Source organism: Phyllostomus hastatus, unplaced genomic scaffold (assembly GCF_019186645.2).
Source record: "Phyllostomus hastatus isolate PE091 unplaced genomic scaffold, TTU_PhHast_1.1 phas_scaffold_385, whole genome shotgun sequence".
Lineage (NCBI taxonomy): Eukaryota > Metazoa > Chordata > Mammalia > Chiroptera > Phyllostomidae > Phyllostomus > Phyllostomus hastatus.
Window position 1 is genome coordinate 3,413,878 of NW_025334026.1, and position 22,837 is coordinate 3,436,714.

The following is a 22,837-nucleotide window of genomic DNA, read 5'->3' on the forward strand; positions in this document are numbered from 1 at the left end:
GGGGGAGATAAAAATGTTCTATATCCTTCCTAGGGTGGTGGTTACATGGATATATATAACTGTACAACTCTTTGCACTAAACATTTTAAATCCGTATACTTTGTTGTATGTTAATTATGCCTCAATTTTTAAAATCCCTATAAAACCATTTTAAAAGTATGAAGAGCAATACAAAATACTAAATGTGATTGCTTCTGGATAGTGGGATTCCGGCTAATTTTTTCTTCTGCTAATTCACACCTTTGTGAACTTTTAGAAGTTCATTTCTATAATGAACTTCTCCCACCCTTGTTCTCTATACCTATGTTTTGTAGTTTCCCAAATATGCCAAAATGTTACCAGTATTTAAATTCTGACTCTGGCTAGTGTGGAACAGGGGACTGAGTGCCAGCCTGTGAATCAAGGGGTCGCTAGTTCAATTCCTAGTCAGGGCACATGCCTGTGTTGCAGGCTAGGTCCTCAGTAGGGGGCATGTGACAGACAACCACACATTGATGTTTTTCTCCCTCTCTTCTCTCTCCTTTTCCCTCTCTAAAAATAAAAAAATTTTAAAAAACTTTAAAAAAATTCCAAAAGTAGGATTATAATCATTAAGGGAGGTATGTGTCAAGTTCTCTTTCTATAGTAGGTATGTGGTGCAGATCCCTATGCAAGACCTGAAAGGAATTCAGAAGCTCAGGCAGAGGCAACATGGCATGCTGAGAAGAGAAAGGGACCAGAATTCAACCCTGAACCTGGCTCTCTCACAGAAACTGATGGGAAGTCATGAAACTTCTGTTTCCTCGCCTGTAAAATGGGAATAAGATGTATCCTGTCTGCCTCAGAGGGCTTTGTGAGTGTTAAGTGAACCAGCTGTGGTTGATAAAGCAGAGCAGGAATTAAGGTAGTAGTAACTTCTGATATTATGGTAAAAGTTTTTAAAAAGCCTTTCTCAAAAGTCAAATTTATTACTTCCAATCCTGTAGGAAGCAACAAGAACAGATATTGCTAGAACAACTCTGCCCTTTTAAATCAATAGCCAAGCATTCTTACCTATTGGTGCGGTAATAGTGATTCTGCAGAGCACAGGATATGCACTGATTGTTTAACCGTTTTCTCTCAACCTCCTTCCAACTATCTTCTGGCCACTTTCTCTTGATCTGCTTCTCCTCATGTTTTTTTCCCACATATTCAGCATACGTCTGAATCCGATAGCTTTCTGCATATTTGCTGGTATTGACAGCTACAAGGAAAAGAAAAAATCCTTATGAAAGAGTCTAACCTGGCCCCAGGGGTAGTCAAAGGAACTCAGCATTCAGGTTTGAGCTCACACTCTGGCTCTGCCCCTTAGAAGCCAGGTGGCCTTGGCAACATTCCACAGACTCTCCAAGTCTGAGTTCCTCATCTGGAGAAAAGAAAGAGTCACTGCTCCTCAGTCTCCTCATAGTGTGAAAGCGCTCTGAAAACTGTAAAGAATCGTCATGCTGTTAAGTAAAATATTTTTTTTATTTTAATTGTTGTTCCAGTAAAGTTTTCTGTCTTTTACTCCCATCCCAGCCCACCCCATTAGTAAAATAATTTTTAAAATATTTGCAGGGACCATTACTACTTGAAAATAGTTCATTTTCAGAGTAAGAAAATGAAAACAACAATGAATCGAAACCACTATGGGAAAACTGTAAATGCTCATTTATTTTGTTGAGAGTAAAAATGGCAATAAAAGCAATCTTCACTGTCAAATGCTGAAGGTCTATTCGTGTCTAGTGTTTTGCATACATGATGTCTAATCTTCACAATACACTTGCAAGGGAAGAATTGTTTTTGCTGATGAGAAAGCATGGTACTGAGGTCAGGTGATTTACTGTAGACCTCACCATGAGGAAGTGGCAGTTTTCAGATGCAAAACCAGGCTACTGTGACCCTAAGGCCAGGGGCCTTCTCGCTGCTCTGTGCCTTACTTCAGACTCTGCAAATTTAAGAGATCCCCACAATACCTAAGACATGCCTCTTCTCCTTCCACTTTTAAAGACCGCTAATTCTCTGTAATGTGTCTCTGGCTGGCAGGAGTACTCGAAAGCTGGATGGAACTTATCCCCTCCTTGGTGTTAATGCTTGACTTAGGCCAGGTCAGTTTTTTTGCAATCCTTTGCTGCCTCCTCCTCGGAGGCTGGCTGTGGGATGGAAAATCCTGGGAGCGTGGGAGTGAGGAACCATGGAAGGCCTACTGGTGGATGGTCGCCCATTTCCTGATTCTGGCTCATGCAATTTGAGCATATACTCTCCTAGCCCTATTATCACTGCCAACAGATATTGCCCACACTGGCTGTGAGACAATAAGAGCCCGGTCATGCTGACTTGGTACCTGGCCAGCTTCAAAAGCACCATGACACTTGACACAGAGTCTATAGACCCACTCCTAGCAAAGTTCTTGGTACAGAGTAGTTCTCAATAAATATTATGTGAATGAGTGCAGGCAGAATGCAGCAAGTGGTGATACGCCTGCAGTCTTTGAGAACATCAGAACTGGACAAGGGACTCCAGTTATATTAGGCGCCTTACATGAGAGGGAAAAACAATGGTGTGAGAGGCAGAGGCTCCATATAGCCAACACCTGATACTTAATCTTCACTCCAAGTGGACCAGATTTGCTTAAAACTTCTCAGCACAACAGTGGATTACAGAATGTGGTGTGCTAAATGTTTAGCTACTTAAAGAGCAAAATAAAACAACTACAGAAAAAGAAAAGAAAAAAACCCAATTCTAAAAAAACACAAATTTTACTAAGAAGTTTGCCATACATTTCAAACATTCACTTGAGTTAAAGAGAAACAAAAATAAAAGAAAAAAAGCATGAGAGTATTAAGGAACTTTCGTATTATACAGTCTCCCATACCAGAGTGAGTTACTGCTGTGTGAGCTCTGACTCACTCACAAGCAGATAAACAGAGGCATCAAGTTCTGGAGATGTGCTGTTGACCAAAGTCCCTCACATCAGAGAACCACAGAAGCAGGATCTTTTCTTGAAAGCCTTATTCCTGTGACAGTTACATTTCCAGCTTTCAGTGGGCCACATTTTTGACTTTTCCCTTCATTTATCTAACCACCTAACAATTTCCATAGTAACAAACATTATCCATCTATCCTTCCATCCACTAACTGCTCACTCAGTGTCTGTGCAGGGAAGACACTAGTATTTGGTAAAACAAGACACAGCTTCTACCCTCTTAAGCTCACCCTATCACATGCAAGCTTTATATAGAGTTGACTTCCCTGTATGTTTGAGACTGCCTACAAAAACAGGATAACCTACCAACATGATACAAAATGAGAACCCATAGATTCTACCATCATTATTCTGTACTGACTCTTGGTAAATGAGCACTTCCTGGATTTTCCTCTTTAAATTTCATTTACCTGGCAGGTTCATTCTGCAAGCGTGCTTAAAAGGCATGACATCTGCAATAATCCTCTCCCAAATTTAATTTGGACTACCAAATAAAAGAGTAGGCCTGAGTCAATATTCCCCATGAAAACAAAGGTGATAACTGGACCACAAAGGAGCCAAGATGATCTATTTAAGTGTCCAATTGTTTCCAATAATTTCACTCTCAGTCCCATGGACAAATGTTACAAATAACTCCCTAACCAAGGAGGGGGAATTTATTTGAGCACATTTGGAATTAGGATCCCTTAAAAGGGGAAACAAATAACAATCCACTTCTCACTGCTGGCCTTCACATGGCAATAATTTACCAGCATTCCTTCAAGTCCCAGCAGCTTTGCAGCTCTCCGCTTTTAATCTAGAAGCCAAGCTCTGGCTCAAAGCCACCCCTCTAATGGATGAATCAGCAAAATGAACTGGCTGTCAGCTGTGTCCTCCAGTGATTCCAGCTCCCCTGTCAGAAGCAGCATGTAGTCGACTGCTTGGCAACACTAACCTTTTCCAAAATTGTCAGAAAAATGATTCAAGGCCATCTTTTGGTTATGACACTTGGTTCAGCCACTAGGGAACCGAACACACTGACAGTTCTTTTTCCTTGTAGGTGAATGAGAGCAGTTCCTCCCACATAATAGTCTCATCCACTCATGGCTGCACTGTGCTGGGTCCGCTGTCTCTTGACACTCTGCACACATTATAGCATTTAATCTTCACAACAACTGTATAAGGGAGAGGATGTTCTAGTCAGCAAACAGATAAAGGGATGGAGCAGCAAAGAAGCTAAGCAGCGTGCCTAAGGTCTTGCAGGAGCGCAGTAAAGCTGGTTTGGAAACAAGATGGGTTTTTCTCTTTTTTAATGTAACACTGCCACATGTCTGTTATATATTTGTGTGTATTTATGTTTTTATTCAGATGGACAATTATTTCATGAAATGATTCCTTTACTAAGAGTTTTTAAAAACTGCTTAAATGTTTAGTTTTTTTTCCTAAAAATTAATAAGCACTTTCCATTACTGCCAAGCTAAGTTTCTCCAACTAAGTTGATAGATACACTACATTTAAGGGCAAGAAGACTTAACATAAGGGTAGAGATTCCTTCCTAAATTAATCCATAGATTTAATGCAGTTGCAGTAAAAAAAAAATCCAACATTTTAGTAAGACATTGAAAAAAGTTAAATGAAATTAAAAACACATCTGAACAAAAACCAGAGCAGTGGTAGCCAGGGACAGAGGGAGAGGTCAAATATAAAGGAGATGAAGCAATCTGGGGGGTGATGTAACTGCCCTATACATTGAATGTGGTGGTGATTACATTTGTTGAAACATAGAAATGTTTGACAAAGAGTGTAATTTTACTGTATATAAATTATACCTGTTTTTCTGTGGAATTAGAAAGGTTGGCTCCAAGATTTAAGTGAAAAAACAAATGAGCCAACAATAGCCCAGACATTTCTTACGAAGAAAGGTAGGTGGAGGGACTTGCCTGGGTAGCCAAATGAGCTTAAGCTTATTAAGCTCTGACCAATGGTACAGAGGAACCTAGAAATAGACTTATGCATCTGTCAAAGTTTGGTTTTCGACAGAGACATCCTAACAGAAAGTGTGGAAAAGGAAAAGTTGGAAAAATTGTTTATCCATAGGAAAAAATGAAATTGAATTCTTATACCCTGCCAAAAAATAAATTCCAGATGGGTGAAGAGCTTAAATGTCAAAAATAAACTTTGAAAACTTGAAAAGAAAATATAAGTAAATATCTTTCTGAACTTGAAACGGGAAAGAATTTATGAAGATACAAAAAGTGTTAAGCATAAAAAAGATCAATAAATTTGTCTACATTAACAAAAAAGCTTTTGTCATCAGAAGACACGCTAGAGACTGAAGACAATCTACAAACTGGGAGAAGTTATGTGCAACACATGCAACTGATGGAGAATGTGCACCAGAATACACGAAAACATGTACAAATCAGTCAGAAAATACCCAACAGAAAAATGGACAAAAGACAGGAAAAGTATGTTTAGTCATTTCACAGAAAAAGAAGCATGTAACGACAATAATTATATAAAGAGCTGCTCAACCTCAGGTAATAAGGTAATATTTTGTAGATTTGTAGAGGAAGATGTGGGGGGAGGGAGAAAAGAATGGATGCTGTTGGGGAGAGAGAATTAAAAAACCAAAAACCAAGAAAACGATCCACACAACTTTCAGGAAAGTAGCTGCCCCTGGTGGGGAATGAGGAGGGTGGAATAGGGGAGGGACAACAGGTAGACGTAATTTATCAGCAATATTTTAGTTCTTTGGTTGAGTGGTGGTTTCATAAATGTTCATTACATTTTAACCAAACCAATTGTTTAGGTTTTCTGTTGTCTTCCTGTCCAGCTACTAAGGGCCATTTCCAATTCATACTGTCCAAGTAAGAAGGTCTATGTAAGACCAGGTTACAGTTAACTTTGGTTTGTATGTCTTCTGTGAAAAGGAGATGCCTCTGAATGGCCTAGGTAGTACAAATGAGCACTGCTGCTGACAGGCCAGACTTCTCAAACCTTTCCCAGGATATCAGTACAGCCTGTTTATCATACTGATAATATCAGTTTATTGTAACAACTGCTGGGAGGGGCATGAGGGAGCATTTAGGAAATTGCAGGGCATGCCATTATTAGTCCTGCATTTTTTACAATGGCTATCCTCAGCTAACATCATGTTCTCAATTTCTAAGGGAATTACCTATAATCTTATTAATCCAATGTTTACAAGAAAGAGAAATATATATCAAATACACTGCAAGGCACAGAAAATCCTGTAAGCATTATCCTGATTTTATATTAATAGATAAGAAAACTGAGGCTCAGAAGGAGTGACTAGCCCAAGGTCCCAAAGATTACAAGTGTTTGGGCTGGGATGCAAACCAAAGCCTACATTCTTCTCATGACACCACTGGAAGGAGCGCATAGGGTGCCATTTATAGTTCACACTGGCATACACACCTGTGTGCAAGATGATCAGAGCCTGTTCATCTCTCCATACAACAGTAATAAAAGGACTCTCTATGTGATACCTGGTGTATTAATCCACCACCAGCAGTGACATGTGCCAGAGCAGCTTTGCAGACCCAAAACCTACTCCCCATATGTCAACATGGGTTTTCACACTCAAAGGTGCCTGCTTCAGACCCCATTAAGCTGGCCTCCCTCATTCTCTGACAGCCTCCAGCCCCGCCCTGCACTACCATACTGCCATTCTAGGTTTCCACCGCATGCCAGCATGATACCAAATGTTCCGTGCTTGCTTATTTATTTAACTGTGAAGATAATGGATACAAATGTTTTGTCATGTTCCATATAATTGTGATTATATTTTGGTTTTCAACAGAATGACCACTTTTCTACTTTTATCAAATAGGAAATGGAGGAGCAAACTTTAAAATCTTTAAAGAAAGGAGCTAAGACAAAACCAAACCAAACCATGCAAACTTAATGCTCATTCTGAACATTTTTCCTATGTTCAAAAACCTGACCCAGGATCTATGTCCCCTCAACCCATCGAAGGGTCTCAGCAGACACTGAGGTGCAGACAGGAATGAGTGGTCTAATGAGCATGATGAAATATAGCTATTTCCAGAGTGCCAACATGCAAAAATGGGCAGGCCAGCCAGAATAAGAGACCCTCTGCAAGTCCATCCTTTCCCTACTGACAACATCCACTCTCTTCTGTAGAAGCCTCCAGAGTCTTCAAGATAAAGTCCCAACCTGCAGGTGCACCATGTAGCGCCCTCAGTAACCATCTAGCCCTATGGGGCTCTCTCACCTCAGCTCTTACTCTTTCCCTACATTTACCCAACAGGGCCAGATGCCCTTTGAGGAAGGGGGCTGTACTTTATTCACCTTTGTAGTGCCTGGGCTCTACCACGGTACATTGGTGGGAACTTAATCCAAGATTATGAAAGGAAAGGAGGGAAGAAACACAGCTTTTGTATCTATTGGCAGCCTGTTCCTACTCAAGAGAAAAAAGTCAGAACCAGGATACATATGCACAAAATTTTCAGTTAAATATCCCATGGTGAAGCCTGGATCTAGTAGATGAAGAGCCCTGAACTTGGAACAAGAGGAGATGTCTCTGACGCTAAAGAATCAGCTCCTGTGCGCAGTAATAGTCCCTACACATCGCCACACCTGAGCCTCACAGTAATGAGACCAATGGACTTGTCTCAGGCACAAGGTGAGGACCACAGCATGTGATTCCTCATCCTTGTTATTCCTTCATACAGTGGGTAGTTCTCCAACAAACTGTAATTTTCTTTAAAAGTACTGAGCCTGAACAAGTGAAAACTAAGGCAACAAGATTCAAGCCCTGTAAGGGGGATAGATGGAAACAATGAAGTAAGAGGCAGAGGAGACTTGATCCATTTGTCTCTGCTTTCCCAAGGTCCCCACCATAGTGCCTGACTCTGAGGGGGCACCCCAAAAAAGAAATAAGGGGAAAGGAAGAAGTCTCAGGCACCCACTCTCTTTCAAAGATGTAAAGTACAGAGCATGATGGCAAGAGCAGCTAAGTGTTTACAGACACCTTCCACATACCCCACTTCGCCGGTTTCTTACCACAGTGAAGGTGGGTATTACTGACAAGGCTGTGAGAAAACTCAGCTGGCACCCAGCAAGAAGTGGCAGAGAAGGGGAGAGTCACTGTCCCACACCTTATTTCACCTCACAGTTCTCTAAGGCCAAAGAAGTGGCAAAGAAAACACTCTTTATAAACTAGACAAAGGCTGATATGTAGATGTAGTGACATTTACTTGAAGCCGATAATATAAAAAAGAGAGGTAACAAAGTCAGGTGGGAAAACCACAGGTCCGGCAGCTACAAAGGCCTGGGTTCAAATCCTGCCCAAATCTCAACCTGCCTGAGGCAAGTCATCTGCCTCCCTGGGTTTCCGTTTCTTTATCCATAAAATGATCATGTCCACCAATCTGATAAGACTATGAGGAAGAGAAACGAGTATGTATGCAAAGATTCTAGCATAAGGCCTGGCACATAGTAGGTGCCTAATTAATGAGGCTACTGCTGTTAAATTACAAAACGTACTTCTGACAAAAAGAACTATGTGCAAGCCAATAAAGATGTTCTACAGGAACACAGATTCAGTGAGCTGTAACTCATCACACCCTGGTGTGCTAGAAGTGAGGAGGCCTGACATACTTGAGTATGCAACAGCTCATGGAATACAACTATCATTTTAGAATATGGAGTATAGATGCAATCTAGCAAAATCTCTCCTACGCAAAACTGTGGAAAGAAAATGGAAAATATAGAAACCAATATATCAACCGTACTCAGCAAGTATAAAATCAAAAATGGAGCTATAATTTTTGAAAACTGTACTGAGATCAAAATTAATCAATTAATTTCCACTAAGTCTACTGGCAACACAACAGTCTCCTTTTTAAATAGTCACCACTATTCATTTATTCAACAAATGCTAGTAGTCCTAGGTACTATGCTGGGTATTTGGGGTGTGGCAGAAGGGAAAAGAAATTCCCTACCTAGAAGAAGTTCACTTCAGAGGCAGAGGAAAGGAAAGGAACAGACGGGCAAGGGAACACCAAGTAGGCAAGAATAAGGTGAGAAACAACAATTTTTAACATGAAGAAGGCTGGAGAGAAGAAGAGACAATAAATACAAGCTATTAAAAGGCTGAGTGTGAGGGGAAGAGACTGGTATTTAGGTTCTACATTCTCAAAGCCTACCAAAACTGCCTTACCATTTAATGAATGCTGTCACTAAGGAACACTGCTTCCATTAACCAGACTGGTGGTGATTTTTTTTTCATGGTTACTAGCTGAAAGCCAATTAAAAACAAATGAAGCTGTCATTTATTGAATATTTACTATATATCAAGAACTATGCTAAACTGCTTAACAAATGTAGTTAGTTCTCACTTGTTCATCTATCCATCCATTTGTTTATGAATACAGAGACTGATATATTAAATTTTCATTTGTTCACTTATTAATCTATTCATTCATTCATGAACAAACAAACCATCTTCTAAGACTAGGCAACTGGAGCTGTGAGGGTGAATCAGAGACACAGTCCTTGTGTTCAGCAAGCAGAGAAAGACAGCATACAGAGCTCCACATGTGTGCTGAGGATTAGAAAAGGAGAAGCGCCTCTGGGGTTTTTAGTGGGGAGCTGATCAAGGCTAGGACACAGGGACCATTTCCCCAAAGAAATGACATTCGTGTCTTTGCTGAGACTTTCGGGTTGGGAGAGCAGACAGTGTTAAAATTACTGAGAGTTGGGATTCATGATGTAGGCAGAAGGAACATGATATGATTGATCTCTGAGTGAGGAAGCACAGTCTTGACTGAGGAACCGCAAAAAGACCTTAATGGTGGAGCCCTAAAGAGGGAGCAGAGAGGAGCTCACGGTGAAGCTAGAGCAACAGACACAGCACAGAGGGTCCCTGGCCATGCCAAGTGCAGCAGAAGCCCCCACAGGGTTTTTAGCCAGCTGGAGGATGTGATCTGATGTTCGCTCCTACAAGATCACTGTGGGTGGGGGTGGGGGGCAAGGATAGGAACTGGAATGGAGGAGGCACAGAATAGGAAAAGAATTCCTAATGGAAGCAGGAACACGGACATTTACTCATCATGCACATGGGGAAGAGTAGGCACAGGGGCCTGAGAAGCTGCAGGCTGAACAGGAGAGGGACTAGCCCAGAGAGGATGGTGCTAGGGAGCTCAAGAAGGAAGAATGTCAATGGACTTAGTGACCTGGTAAGAGGAGAGGGTCTAGTGGAGCTATAGTACAGAGGACACTGGGGAGCTTAGTAAGAGTAAGCTCAGTGCTGTGTAGGGACACCACAGCAGACTGAGAGTAAGACGAAACCATCGCAAGGGGGATGCATGCTGATCACTGGAATATGTGCAAGGAGAGAAATGATCAGAAGCCAAGATGAATTGGGATCTTAGGAGTTCTTCTGAAAAAAATGGAAGGAATCCAGGTTTTTGTGCCATTGGAAAAAAAATCGCTGAGTAAGCCCAGAGGTGAGGGATAGCTAGTGCAAGGCCCTAGGGAGTAAACGTGTAGCGTCCACTTGTGAGAGAAGGGAGGAGTGGGTGCAGAGCTTTGAGAATCTGTGGGTAGGAAGCTGTGCCTGGAAGTTGGCTGTTTCCTGGGTGGAGGGGTAGGTCTTCCTGAGCTCCAGGGCTAAAGATTAGAGAAGAGAGAAAAGCCCATGGGATAGTTACTGCAATGACCCTGCCAGAGACAGTGGCCTTCTTTGCAGAGTTACTAATCTGTCCTTGCTCTTTTTCTTCTCAGATCAACCCCTCAAGGTGGGCAGTAGCTCTACTTTTACAGATCCGAAAATAGGCTGAGAGGTTGAGTGACCTGTCGAGGGACAAAATAACTAATTGGCAGAGCTGGATTTGAGTCCTGATCTCCCTGACTATGGTTTTGACAACTATTTTAACCTACCCCTCAATGCTGTCAACAGAGCAGCTGCTCTAAATTCAAGTCAAACAAAAAGTTTTCACAAGTGCTCAAATAGCTCCTTAAAAGATGAGGTAGTGATGTGCAGAAAGTAAGAAGGAACTTTATAATGGACTCACACAGGAGCAGATGGAGTTCCAAAAAAGTTTAGAATTGAGAGTTGAGAAAGAGAGAACCCTCTTCTTCTTCTTCTTCTTTTTTAAAGACAAAACACACAACTTAAAATAGGAGTTGGAAAGCAATTCCCTACTTAACAGTTTTGAGGAACTTGACAGACAGCTGAAAGACCTAAGCAATTTACAACATTCTTCACACTTCATGGGAGAAAATTAAGATTGATGTCTCAACTACACAGGAATAATTTAAAGTAAAAATCAAAGATCTCCTCGACTGTACAAAATGGCAGATCCTAAACGTCAAGAACACAATAAGTTCTTCTCTAGGGAAGTACAAGTTTTAGACTATTTTATAACAGTATCTTTAAGGCTTATGTGCATATCACAAAGGAGTACAAATAAATAATAATCATGGTTTATATTCTCTAATATCCTAATATGTTAATCTCAACATATTTTCTTTCATCTCTAATCTTACCTACACAAAACAGCCCTGTTTTGAGCATGAATTTGAACAGACACAGCCCCAGACAGGTTAAGTCACTTGCCTAATGTTAGCCACAGTGTTTGATGGTGGTAAAGGGACAAATTTAACCCATCACTGACACAACTTACTCCCCATCCCACATGAGTGTCTTTTACACTCAAATGGCAGCATAGAGTGTACAATAGGTTTTAAATTGCAACAGAATCACCAAACAATACCTACCTTTACTATACCCAACCCACTCTGATGTTTTTTATTCTGTTTCTTTCCCTTTTCTTTTTTTATACTGGTGTCAACCAGCACTGATTTCCTGACCCACTAATGGGCCCTGACCCAAAGTCTGAAACACACCACAGCTCACTGACACCCACCTTTCAAAATGGCATTTCTAGGGCACAATGTGCTTTGTGTTCTAAAAGGTTAATCAACAAAAGAACTTTTAGGACACAATCTATTCACCAACCAGAGCTCACATGTAACTGAACTGCTGGCTGGAGATAGTAGCTGGGTCTATAGTCAGAATTAAGTAGGGTCCTTTAATCTGGACTAGTTCTTGTAACAATGCTTTGGATGCCGGATACTAATGCACACCAGATATAAACATACACCACATACACCAAGACTATACTTTTTGACTACTTAATCTTGACAGCTTATGGAGCTGTTTATGAAGCATTTCATCTGCCACAATATTAACGCTGTTGTAATGAAACATAACTGAATCATCTTTTCTCCACTTCTCATAACCAGGCTTGCAAAAAGCCTGACAGGGCAGCACATTTTCAGATTGAAACATTTCAGTAGTTGAGAAGCTTAAAGTCTGTTTATAAGCCAACCAGAAATAGGAGATGCTGTGCTGCAGTATTAACACTTTCATTAAATGTCTCATTGTGGATGTTTTGATGTGGTTTTCATTTGATCAAAGAATTTACTTATACCTCCTGACTCAGCTTATTCATTAAACAGCTAAAACCCCTGAGGAAAGGAGGGGACCTTGAGAGAAAATGAGAACGACAGGCCCTTATCAGTGAGGCAGGGCTGAGCTATCTCACCTGCAAGATGAGTCATTACCCCTGGGAAGGAGGGTATCAGTCACCAAAAAGCAACCTCTCCCAACCTAGTAAGGAAGGAGTCACAGAAATTATGTGTAAATTCCACATAAATGGGACAACTCTGCCTGTGCATTCCTTTAACCACTGCTCATCACACCACGAGTCTGGAACCCGTCCGTGCTCTCATGAAGGCGCACTATGGTTTTACTCTATGAACAAGAGCCCTCTTCCTAGCCTTGCCTTTCATCTCTTCCCTACTCCTCACCCCTACAATCCATCTCCAGACGCAGAACATTCTGAATCTACATCAAATGTCAATGCACCTTTTCAGTGTCTCTAGGACACCCCACATATGATCTGTCACCACTAAAAAGGTTTGGAAAAATACTGACACAACCTCATTTCACACTTAGGCCAGCTGCCTCCGTGCCTTCATGGAGCCCTCACAGGCACTGTGCCTGCCTTTCACGGAGAGTAAACAGGTTAACAACAAAAGGAATAGAATCTGCTTTTCAGACTATAGGTTGGCCTTGGGACAATGAAATATATTTGTTATAATTGGCAATGTTTGACTCCAGAAAAGAAGTATACAGAAAATCACACACTTTTCAAAGGGAAATAAAGAATGACAAAGTTAGTCTTACTTTCCACATCCATTTTACTCTTTGCCTTTGCTTAGACGATGTGTCCAATGACTGATTTATTTCACTGATGGGTTCCATCTGTAGACTACACACTAAAACCCTGAGGATTATCAAACGTCGCAAAAGGAGAGCACAAACCTGAACAAGAATTATTTATTATTTGAAAGTCTCATCTTGACATTTAACACACTCATTCTTCTACTTGTACTTTTCTCCTTTTAAACTACCAAATCACATCCCTACAGGTTTCATGATTTTAGGAAAACTCTATCACCTCTTTTTTTTCTTCACCCGTAAGTTTATTCACCTGTTATGGAAGGCCATTCTCCAGGGAGTGTTCAGGTCTGACAGGAGCACTCTAAGGTGCCAAAGCAGCTTAAGCAAGTGAAGTGACAGTTCTCTAGAGTCAAACACATATACACATACAGAGGAACAGGAGAAAGAAAGAAGAAAAAAGGAGAGAGAAAAAACAGGACCGGGAGAGGAAGGGGGCATGGAGAGCATGCCAGTGTGAGTCAGGGAAAGCAGTTTTTCCCATTTGATGAGTAAGTGCTTCTAGAAGGTGGCAACTCCCAAAATTCAGAGAACTAACAAGTTCTTCACCATTCATGCACATTTAATGAACCTGTGAAATTTTTTGCCAGCAGGAGAATAAGGAGAAAAAAATTTTAAGTGATGCTGACATTGTCTAGCTTTCCTGTTTCAATTTGTTAATATCTCTAAGATGTTGTAAATAGTCATCTTGTTTTCTACATCCTAAGGTAAAAGTAATGTAAATCTCTTTGCCTGTCTGTACAATGTAAGATCAACTGGTTAGATAAAAAAGTTAAGTCTTATATTTGAAAACATGTATATGAAATTAATACAATGGCAAATGTTGTAAAATTGCTACATAAAAATTTTTGGAATACTTTATAACACTGTACTTTAAAATTCACAATGGTGCAAGGGTTTTCCACAATGTCAAAGTACTCAACGCAGATTAGGAAATTGACAAACAACTTTGGAAAGTCACGTGATACATTTGGGAATACAGTGGTTCATAGAATGCTCATGAATGAAGCATTCGTGGATTTAAAAATGTACTCCCTCCCTTTATTTTTCTCTACAAAAATATTATCATCCTTTAAATTATAACCCAAGGTCCCACATCTAATACCTCTAACATAAGTAAAGTCTCATTTTAGAGCATGTAAAATCAAGTGTGTTTGCATAATGAATGAATTCACTTACCCTGACTTTGCATGTTATTATGCTATGATTTTAATGAAGAAAAATATGAGTATGTGACAGCAACTTGGTGTAAAGCTCCACAAACCACGTTTTTCCAGTGAACTCACAGACAGCCTCCCGTGCCCTGTGCCAGATTAGGGCAACAGCCAGAGGCCTTCATCGACAGGAAAAGAACAAGCAAGGCTTGCTTCAAAACTCACAACTGGATCCTTCTGTCAAGACCAAATCAATGGCAAAAAAGTGCATACTATAGACTCCGCTGCTATATAACAGACTCTGAAAACATCCCCAGGCTTGAATCACAGATGAAATAATTTTGACTAATAAAAAAAGAATATATTTTTAGTAACTAATTCCCATCTTGTTTCAGGACCCAACTGTCCAGCCTCTACCTTTAAGTGATATACAAATGAGAACAGAAGAGACAGCAAATGCTAAAATGCAGGCAGAGACATGAAAAATAAAGAAAGTCACCCAGCCGGTGAAGTCAAGTTTACCTCCTACCCCACCCTGAGTGGTCAGCCAAGAGCTGATAGAGGGCTTTTTGGTAAAGTATGTAGAAAAAAGCCCCACGACTCTCAGGTTGCCAGGCAACACGCCACATTTTATTAAAGGAGTAGCAGTGAGAATCCTGGCTGCTGCAATTCTGTGTCATGTGTTCTTTCCCAGGCTCCAGCTGGTCACCTACCCTTGCACAGGTTCTCCCCGCTAATATGCTCTTGGGGGACTTCATGAGGAAGCAGCTACCTGAAAGTAGCCTGAAAAATCAAGAACGAGGAGCAATACACAAGCCAATCGGGGCTTGTTCTTTATCCAACTCAAGCCACAGCACAGACGGAATTCGTGGCTGTAGCCAGAAAAGCAAAGGCAAACCCTGTGCTTGGTTCTCCAGAAACCTTAACCAAATGCTGCGTAGATTATTTAAAAGAAAGAAGGAAGGAAGGGAGGGAGCGAGGAAATTAGTTTTGACCACTTTATGATTTAAATAAGCATTGATTTAAATAATTTAAATAAACATTGTATGAACAGAATGGCGCAGCAGGATGAGTGCCCTCAGGGGTGAGACAGTTCTGCCCTGGGACTACCACTTCAGTTCTGGCCAACCGCTTTCTCTATCCTTGAGCTGAGGTGCTTTCCACAGCTGATTTCAGAGAAAGCACCAAGCACTATGGAGGTGCAATAGAGTTGGACAGAGGGGTGGCAAGACTAAAGCAGAAAACTGTTTATTCAAAATTACCCTTGAAAATTCCCTTTGGAGGCACCTCCAACACAAGCCTCTGACATGTCCCTCCAGTGTTGGAACATACTGCTATTCCTTCTCTTTCATACCAGAGGAAGAAGAGCACATTACTGAACACAAACTCGTGTGAGAACACACAGTTTCCAGTCAGTGGGATGCTCAGTACACACAGGAGAAAACTGACATTCACATGGGAAAAGCAGACCCATCGTTCTCACTTCATCTCCAACTCACTTGGACATCTTCTTTCACCAAGTGAAGTAACAAGCAAACTTCAGGGAGGAAATGTTAAATAATTAATCTGGTAATTTAAAACATTTTAATATTAAAATAAAATGGATGTATTATTGAGAATTTTTCAAATTTGCAAGAGTGGTTTAAATGGTTAAAAAATAATTTTCCAAAATACATAAATTTGAATTCACACTTTGAATCAAGCTTTTATGATGCAACTCTAGTTGGAACCTAGTGAATACTGGGGCGAGGGGAAAAAGAAGGTTTACAGTTGTGAGTATGAGAAACACTGAGTTTATTCTTGTATTACTGCTTACTAATTATTGTATTATTTATTTCTATTACAACTGTAAACCTACTATTGCCCACCCCTTTATATAATCAATGCCTTCATGCCTGTCCTCTGATTACACATACCCAAGCTGGTTCTCTGAAGACAAAGAATGTGTTTTAGTCCATCTTATCTCACCAGTGACATTTCCCCAAGAGAGAATATGTAACAGCTATTTCTCTACTCTGAACAGCCCTGTGCTTGCAATTACTACAAGCCACTGAATAACCATGGCTTAACTTCCTGGAGCATAGATTTTTACTGGACATCAGGAAGGAAAAGTTAAATAATTAATCTGGTAATTTAAAACATTTTAATATTAAAATAAAATAGATGTACTATTGAGAGTTTTTTTAAATTTGCAAGAATGGTTTAAAAGACATCAGAGAAATTCCAACTCTTACTCCCCTCCTTTCTCTCTCTCCCCAGCGCCCACCCCCAGCCCCCTTGAGCATTCCTATCTGCTCTCCTTTGGTGTTGGGATGCTTAGTGAAAGTTTAATAATAACCTCCTCCCACAGACACAAACAAACCTCCTAATGTTCAACAGCAGGGAAAGAATTAAATAATTATGCTATTCATATTTATTAAAACTTACACTTTTCATGGGATAAGTATAATATACCTCCCACAGAAGCCCTTAGTAATACATATTAGCTGAATGAATGATCAAGTCTCCTTCCTGATAAAGTGAGAACATCAGAAGAAAGAAGAAACTCCCACCTTCTCTTCCTGACAGCAAAGTGGTGTAATGTCCACATAGACTAGTTTACACAAGACAATTTGTACTCTAGAGTCACAAATGACACAGAGCTGTTAGCAGCACTTTAGGATTAGAAGCAGAGCTTACTGGTATGAGAAAGAGGTAATGCAGTACCTATTTTTCCAGCAAAGGTAATGGACAGTAGAAAACATGGACATATCATGTATAAGTGAGCGAAGATGAGGGCAGCCTAAGCTGGACCCTCATGCTCTCACAGTTAAATAAATCTGTCTGGAAGGAATTATAACCTGCATACCTGTAGACACAATGGGAAGGTATGCATCCTGTCCTTTAAGATCACATCCTAGCCCTCATTCACTTGACAAGTACTTCTTGTTCTAGTTGAAGTGGTCCCCTTGCATCCATCAGTCAGCTTACCTAACAAAAGAGTCTGGACCAGGGACTGGGTAAATTTTGAGCACCAACGCCAACTGCACTAGAGCTGCAGTTATCAGTTTCCGAGATTACACACCATGTAGTCCACACTGCCAATGCCACAGACTCTGCTGGCCTCACTGTAGAGAGGAATAACCTGAAATCTGCTAATGACTTGCCCAAAGTCTTGTAGCTGGTAGAAGGGGAGTAGCTGGAATTCAAACCCAAAGCATTTCAGTCCCTCTATCCACCAAACAAAATAATGTCAAGGCAACTACCATACACTGGCCACCTACTCTGCTAGCTATTCTCCGAAGCAGGGAACACAAGGCCCCAGTGTCAGTTCTTTCTGTGTGCTTTCATCAGCAGATACATCTACTGCCTGCCAGTGAATGTTCTACCTACATGAGAAGGGGCTTAGACATGCTCATATCCTTTGACCTAGTCATTTCTTTTAGGAAAATAGTCTATGAACACAATCTGAAATGAAGACTAATTTTTAGTGCACAAGGTTTTTGAAGATCAAAAATACATACATATATACATACATACACACATATACATTTGAAAAACCATAAACAAACATCCTAAATGTTCAACAGTGGGGGGAATAGCTAAATAATTATGCTATTCATATTCATTAAAAATTATGCTTTTCAATGGGGTAACAATCAAACAATAAATAATCAATAAATTCTCTGGTTAGTAATTTGGACAAAAGTAACCTGACCGCCTAACTCACCTGTTACACCACTGATTTATTCAACAAGTATTGCTGATCACCTACCATGTGTGTCAGATACTATTATAGGCACTGAAAATATATTCAGAATAAAAATCTTTGTCCTTCACAGGGGTGGTGGAATGGGCGGACATTTGTCATAGTATCAAGAATAAAATAAATAACTTAAATAATTAACTAAGTAAATAAATCTTTGTCCTTCTCCAGATGGTGGTTATATGGGTATGTTCATTTTGAATAATTCATTGAGCAATACACTTATAACACCTGCACTTTCCTATATGGATATTAAACCTCAATTTAAAAGTTAAAAAAAAAAAAAAAAGCTTGACTTCATGGAGTTTACATTCCAGTAGTGGAATACAGACACGACATTAAAAAAGTAAAATACATTGTGTACATATAGTGCTATGGAGAAAACGGAAAGCAGGAAGTGCTGAGATGGGAGTTACAATTTCAACTGAAGTAGACAGGGAAAGCCTTACTGACAGTGTTGCCAAATAAAAACAAAGGACTCCTAGTAAAGGTGAATTTCAGACAAGCAAGAAATTTTTAGTATAAGCATGTTTCCTAAAATATTGGGAACCTATAATTGCAGAAACTATAAAAGGATAAATTCATAGTTGTTACTATGGAACAATGTAACATTTTGATGTTACAGGTAAATAGACTATTTCAAGAAGTGCAAAATAAGTGGACACAGTTGCATAATACAAAGTCCAGCATGATCTCTCAAGCTTCAGTTTCTTCTGTAAAATGAAGGGGTAAAATGGTACATAGGTATGAAGATTTCAGAACAGCATCTAGTATAATGACTAACAACTCACTAAATGTTAACAACAAATAATAATCATAAAAGAGTACTTACAGATCAATTAAGAAAAGCACATAATCCATAAGACCCAATTAAACTTCAAAATAATTCTACTGCCTGCTTTAACCACATACAAACTGAAATTTGAAAGACATCCTTGCACAAGTACTACCCATAGAGTACTAATGTATTACAGAAGGAGAAAGCTGCAGTGGTGAAATCTGAGGCTACCATTTAACTAAATCATCACATGAAACATATGTAACAATGGAACAAACTGACACCATGGGCCTCTGGATATGATACACTGAGAACACATCACCTATGTAGTGCTCCTGCCACAAGTGTTTAATCTGAATCTTATCACAAGACGGACAAAGCCAAATTGAAAGACACTGCAAAACAACTGGTCTCAACTCTTCAAACAATGTCAAAGTTATGAAAAAGACACACGGGCTAGGGTACTATTCCCTATTAAAGGAGACTAAAGACCTATAATGACTAAATGCAATATTGTGATTTTGACTGGATCTTGGATCAAAATATAAAAATAAAAAACTGTAGAAGATATTATTGGGACATTTGGGGAAATTTGATTACACCCTGAATATTAGATCCTATCAGTATCACAAATTTCCTAAAGTAAAAAAAAATATATAAACATTCATATGATGTGTGTGTGTATATGTACAGAGCAAAGGGGACATAAAACAAATATGACAAAATGTTGCCATCTTATCAATAGGTTTGAAAGTTTTCAAAATAAAAAGTTGGAAAAAATAGCAAAAATAAAACACAAAATGCATGAAGTCTATCAGCAAAAAGAAAAAATACATTCTCAGCAAAGAACTGCTAATAAGAATGGTTTTAAAAAGTTAAATACCTAATACTGGATGGATTATAAATTGATTATAAAATTTATACAGGGCAATCTGGCAATAAATAAGAAATTTTTATTTTTAAATTTCTTTTAATCAATTCTCTGAATCTACTGTGTAATTAAACAGAGATCAAGTAAAATTCCAGAGATATTACTTTGCACTTGGAGTTCCTTGTGTCACACAAAATTCTTGTGCCCTAAGAGGTTTGACAGTATTATTTACAGCATTAAAGATAAAAAAACAACCTAAAAAAAATCTATGAGTATTTTATGAATAAATTATGGTACATTGACTTGATGGCTTATTTAACTAATGCAGCCAATTAAAATGTTTTCATACAGTTTAAATAACAAGAAAATTTCTCACACCCGTTAATGAGAAAAGCAAAACCTGAAGTGTTATATATAGTATAATTATACCCACATAAAGAGACAAATCACAGGAAGAAAATATACCAGAATGTTACAATTATTTCTAAGTGATTATTTTTTATTCCACTGGAGTGTTGTGTGTGTTTGAGTGTGTTCCTCCCCAATTTTCTGTAATGAGCATGTATTTGTTCTATTTTTTGAAATACTTTTTAAAATTAAAAGACAAAAAATTGGCATTTTTACACTCAGAATATAGTGAATTTTTTTGTTATTGTAGTTTACCAATTAAGATGATCTGAAAGCCAAGTAAAGGAAACAAAGGTTCATATTCTCACAGTATTGTCCTCTGTAATAACTAGAAGACAGCTGCATTTAAAAAGGAAACTTTTTAGCCCTGGCTGGTGTGGTTCAGTGGATTGAGCACCAGCCTGAAAACTAAAGGGTCACTGGTTTGATTTCCAGTCTAGGGCACATGCCTGGGTTGCAGGCCAGGTCGCCAGTCAAGGACGCATGAGAGGCAACCACACACTGATGTTTCTTTCCCTCTCTTTTTGCCACCCTTCCCCTCTGTCTAAAAATAAATAAATGAAATCTTTAAAAAAAAGGGGGGGGGGCTTTTTAGCTGACTGTGGTATAGCAAAGTTTTTAAAATTTAGAGGAAGACTGAGTTATGAATACATTTACAGCTTATAATAACCCACAACCTTCAAACCAACTTGAATATATTTACACATGTTATTATTCATATGCTGAAATGTTATACTCAAAAGGACTGATTCAATGCCAACAAGGACCAAATAAATTTTCTTGGAAAAGGATGAGTCTCAATTTTTTTTACTTAATTAACTTGGTGTCTGGCTATAGTAAACCTCAAAAATCCTAACCTAGATGGAACAAAATTCCACAATTTGTTTCATTTATAGCTATGAGATTAAGAATCAGTGTTATCACAAACTGAATGAAAATCCTTAATGTCTTTTCTGACTTATACAATTAATATCTTATGCCAACAATTGCTAATGTTTGATAGAATTTTAAAGTTAGTCTTGGAAGTAAATCCAAATCTATTGTTCTGAGAATAATAGTCAGAAGGCAAAATTTTAAAAAGGTGAAATTTCTAAAATGTAAGCTAAATTGTAAATAAATAGAAATTTTCAGAAATAATTATGTAAAATTATCCTGAGAAATAAAATAACCCTCTTAGGGGTTTTTGCCTGCTAAGACTGACTTCTCAAGAAAGCCAACTCCACTGAGAAAGGACCCTCTCCTACAATGCTGCAAGCTGCCAAAGAAAAGATGTAAATTGTGTGTCAACCTATTTGACTTTACTGATCTGCCCCTGATGTGGCATCAGAGAAGGACACCATGGCAGGGAAGGGCACTCTGCACTTTGGAAATATCATCGTTCATCTGACCCTGCTCACAAGAAAGAACAAACTTACTGAATTGAGGGCGGTAAGGGGAAAAAAAGGCTTTATTCAACGACGTGATTTCACTGTATGATTATTTAGGAACTTTTCCTTTGGCTATAAATAGGCTTTTTCAATGTTGTCACAAATGGTAAAGCAGTATAATTACCATTCATTTTCTTGTGAAAAAGGATATTTGGAGGATAAAAATTTTACACCCTAAACCCCACCTATCCCACAAAAGATATATTAAATGGATATCAAAATTATAAACTCTTATCATCATTACTATGATTTAAAACCCACACAGATGTAGCTCTAACACTTGGTCAAATATCACCAATATGTAAGAGTACCGGAAAAAATTTTTATTTGTAATATCAACTCTAATACATAGTATTATGGCAAAATGTATTGCAATAAATTATAGAGGTTTTTTTTTTTTTAAGCTGGAGTGGGAATAAAAAGTCTACAGAAGCTATGTTTCAGGTAGAAACTTGCTTCATATGAACAAGTGCATTTTCCAACCCTTGGGGAGCCTTATACATACATATTTTTCTATTCTTTAAGGAATAAACATTTTATCATTAAATTTCTTTAGTAAAGGAGGAATATGGCTAAGTGTTCTTGTTCCTTCTAGTTCTAAGAAATGGGTTTCACAATTCACTAGAGTTAAGATATACAACTTATGCTAATATATTCCTAATAGTTTTTCAGTGGAGAATTATAAATCCTCACCCAGAACCAACCAACAAACTATAAACATCCCAACAAAACAATGTACAACTGGTGGAAACACTCATATTCAGAAAAGATTCCTAGACACCCAGGGGTTACTAATTGAACCTGTTCAGTGTTGCTGCAGGCACATTTCAAGAATCTCTGCAGCCCCAGACTCTTTCCCCAAAGGACAGAACACACAGCAGAGAACGGGAGAATAGGTTCATTTGTGAGGAAAAGGAAAACATCAGGGCTGTTTCCAAAACATGGGGTAATGAGCTTCACCAAACGAATTTCAACTAAAAAACTGCAAGAAAACAGAGTAAAACAAACTATTCTCCTAAAGTCATAAACTGCCATACAGGGCAATTCTTTTAGCAATACATATACAATAGCCAACTTAACCAGTACTATATTTTTCTATCATTTTCACAACTTCTAGAAAAAATACAAATGTTAGGAGAGCTATCTATTTAGGCATAGTTAAGTGCCTGTATAGAACCACAAATCATGAAGG

At 38.9% G+C, this 22,837-nt stretch overlaps 1 protein-coding gene across 4 annotated transcripts in view; it reads right to left on the reverse strand.

Moving 5' to 3' along the window:
- Positions 1–22,837, reverse strand: part of PARN (poly(A)-specific ribonuclease) — a 181,685-nt gene that overhangs the window by 43,786 nt on the left and 115,062 nt on the right. For all 4 annotated transcript variants that reach the window (XM_045819361.1, XM_045819360.1, XM_045819359.1 and 1 more), the window contains one exon: positions 1,033–1,222. In XM_045819361.1, coding sequence (XP_045675317.1) covers positions 1,033–1,222 — 190 coding nt within the window. The remainder of the gene's footprint in view (positions 1–1,032; positions 1,223–22,837) is intronic.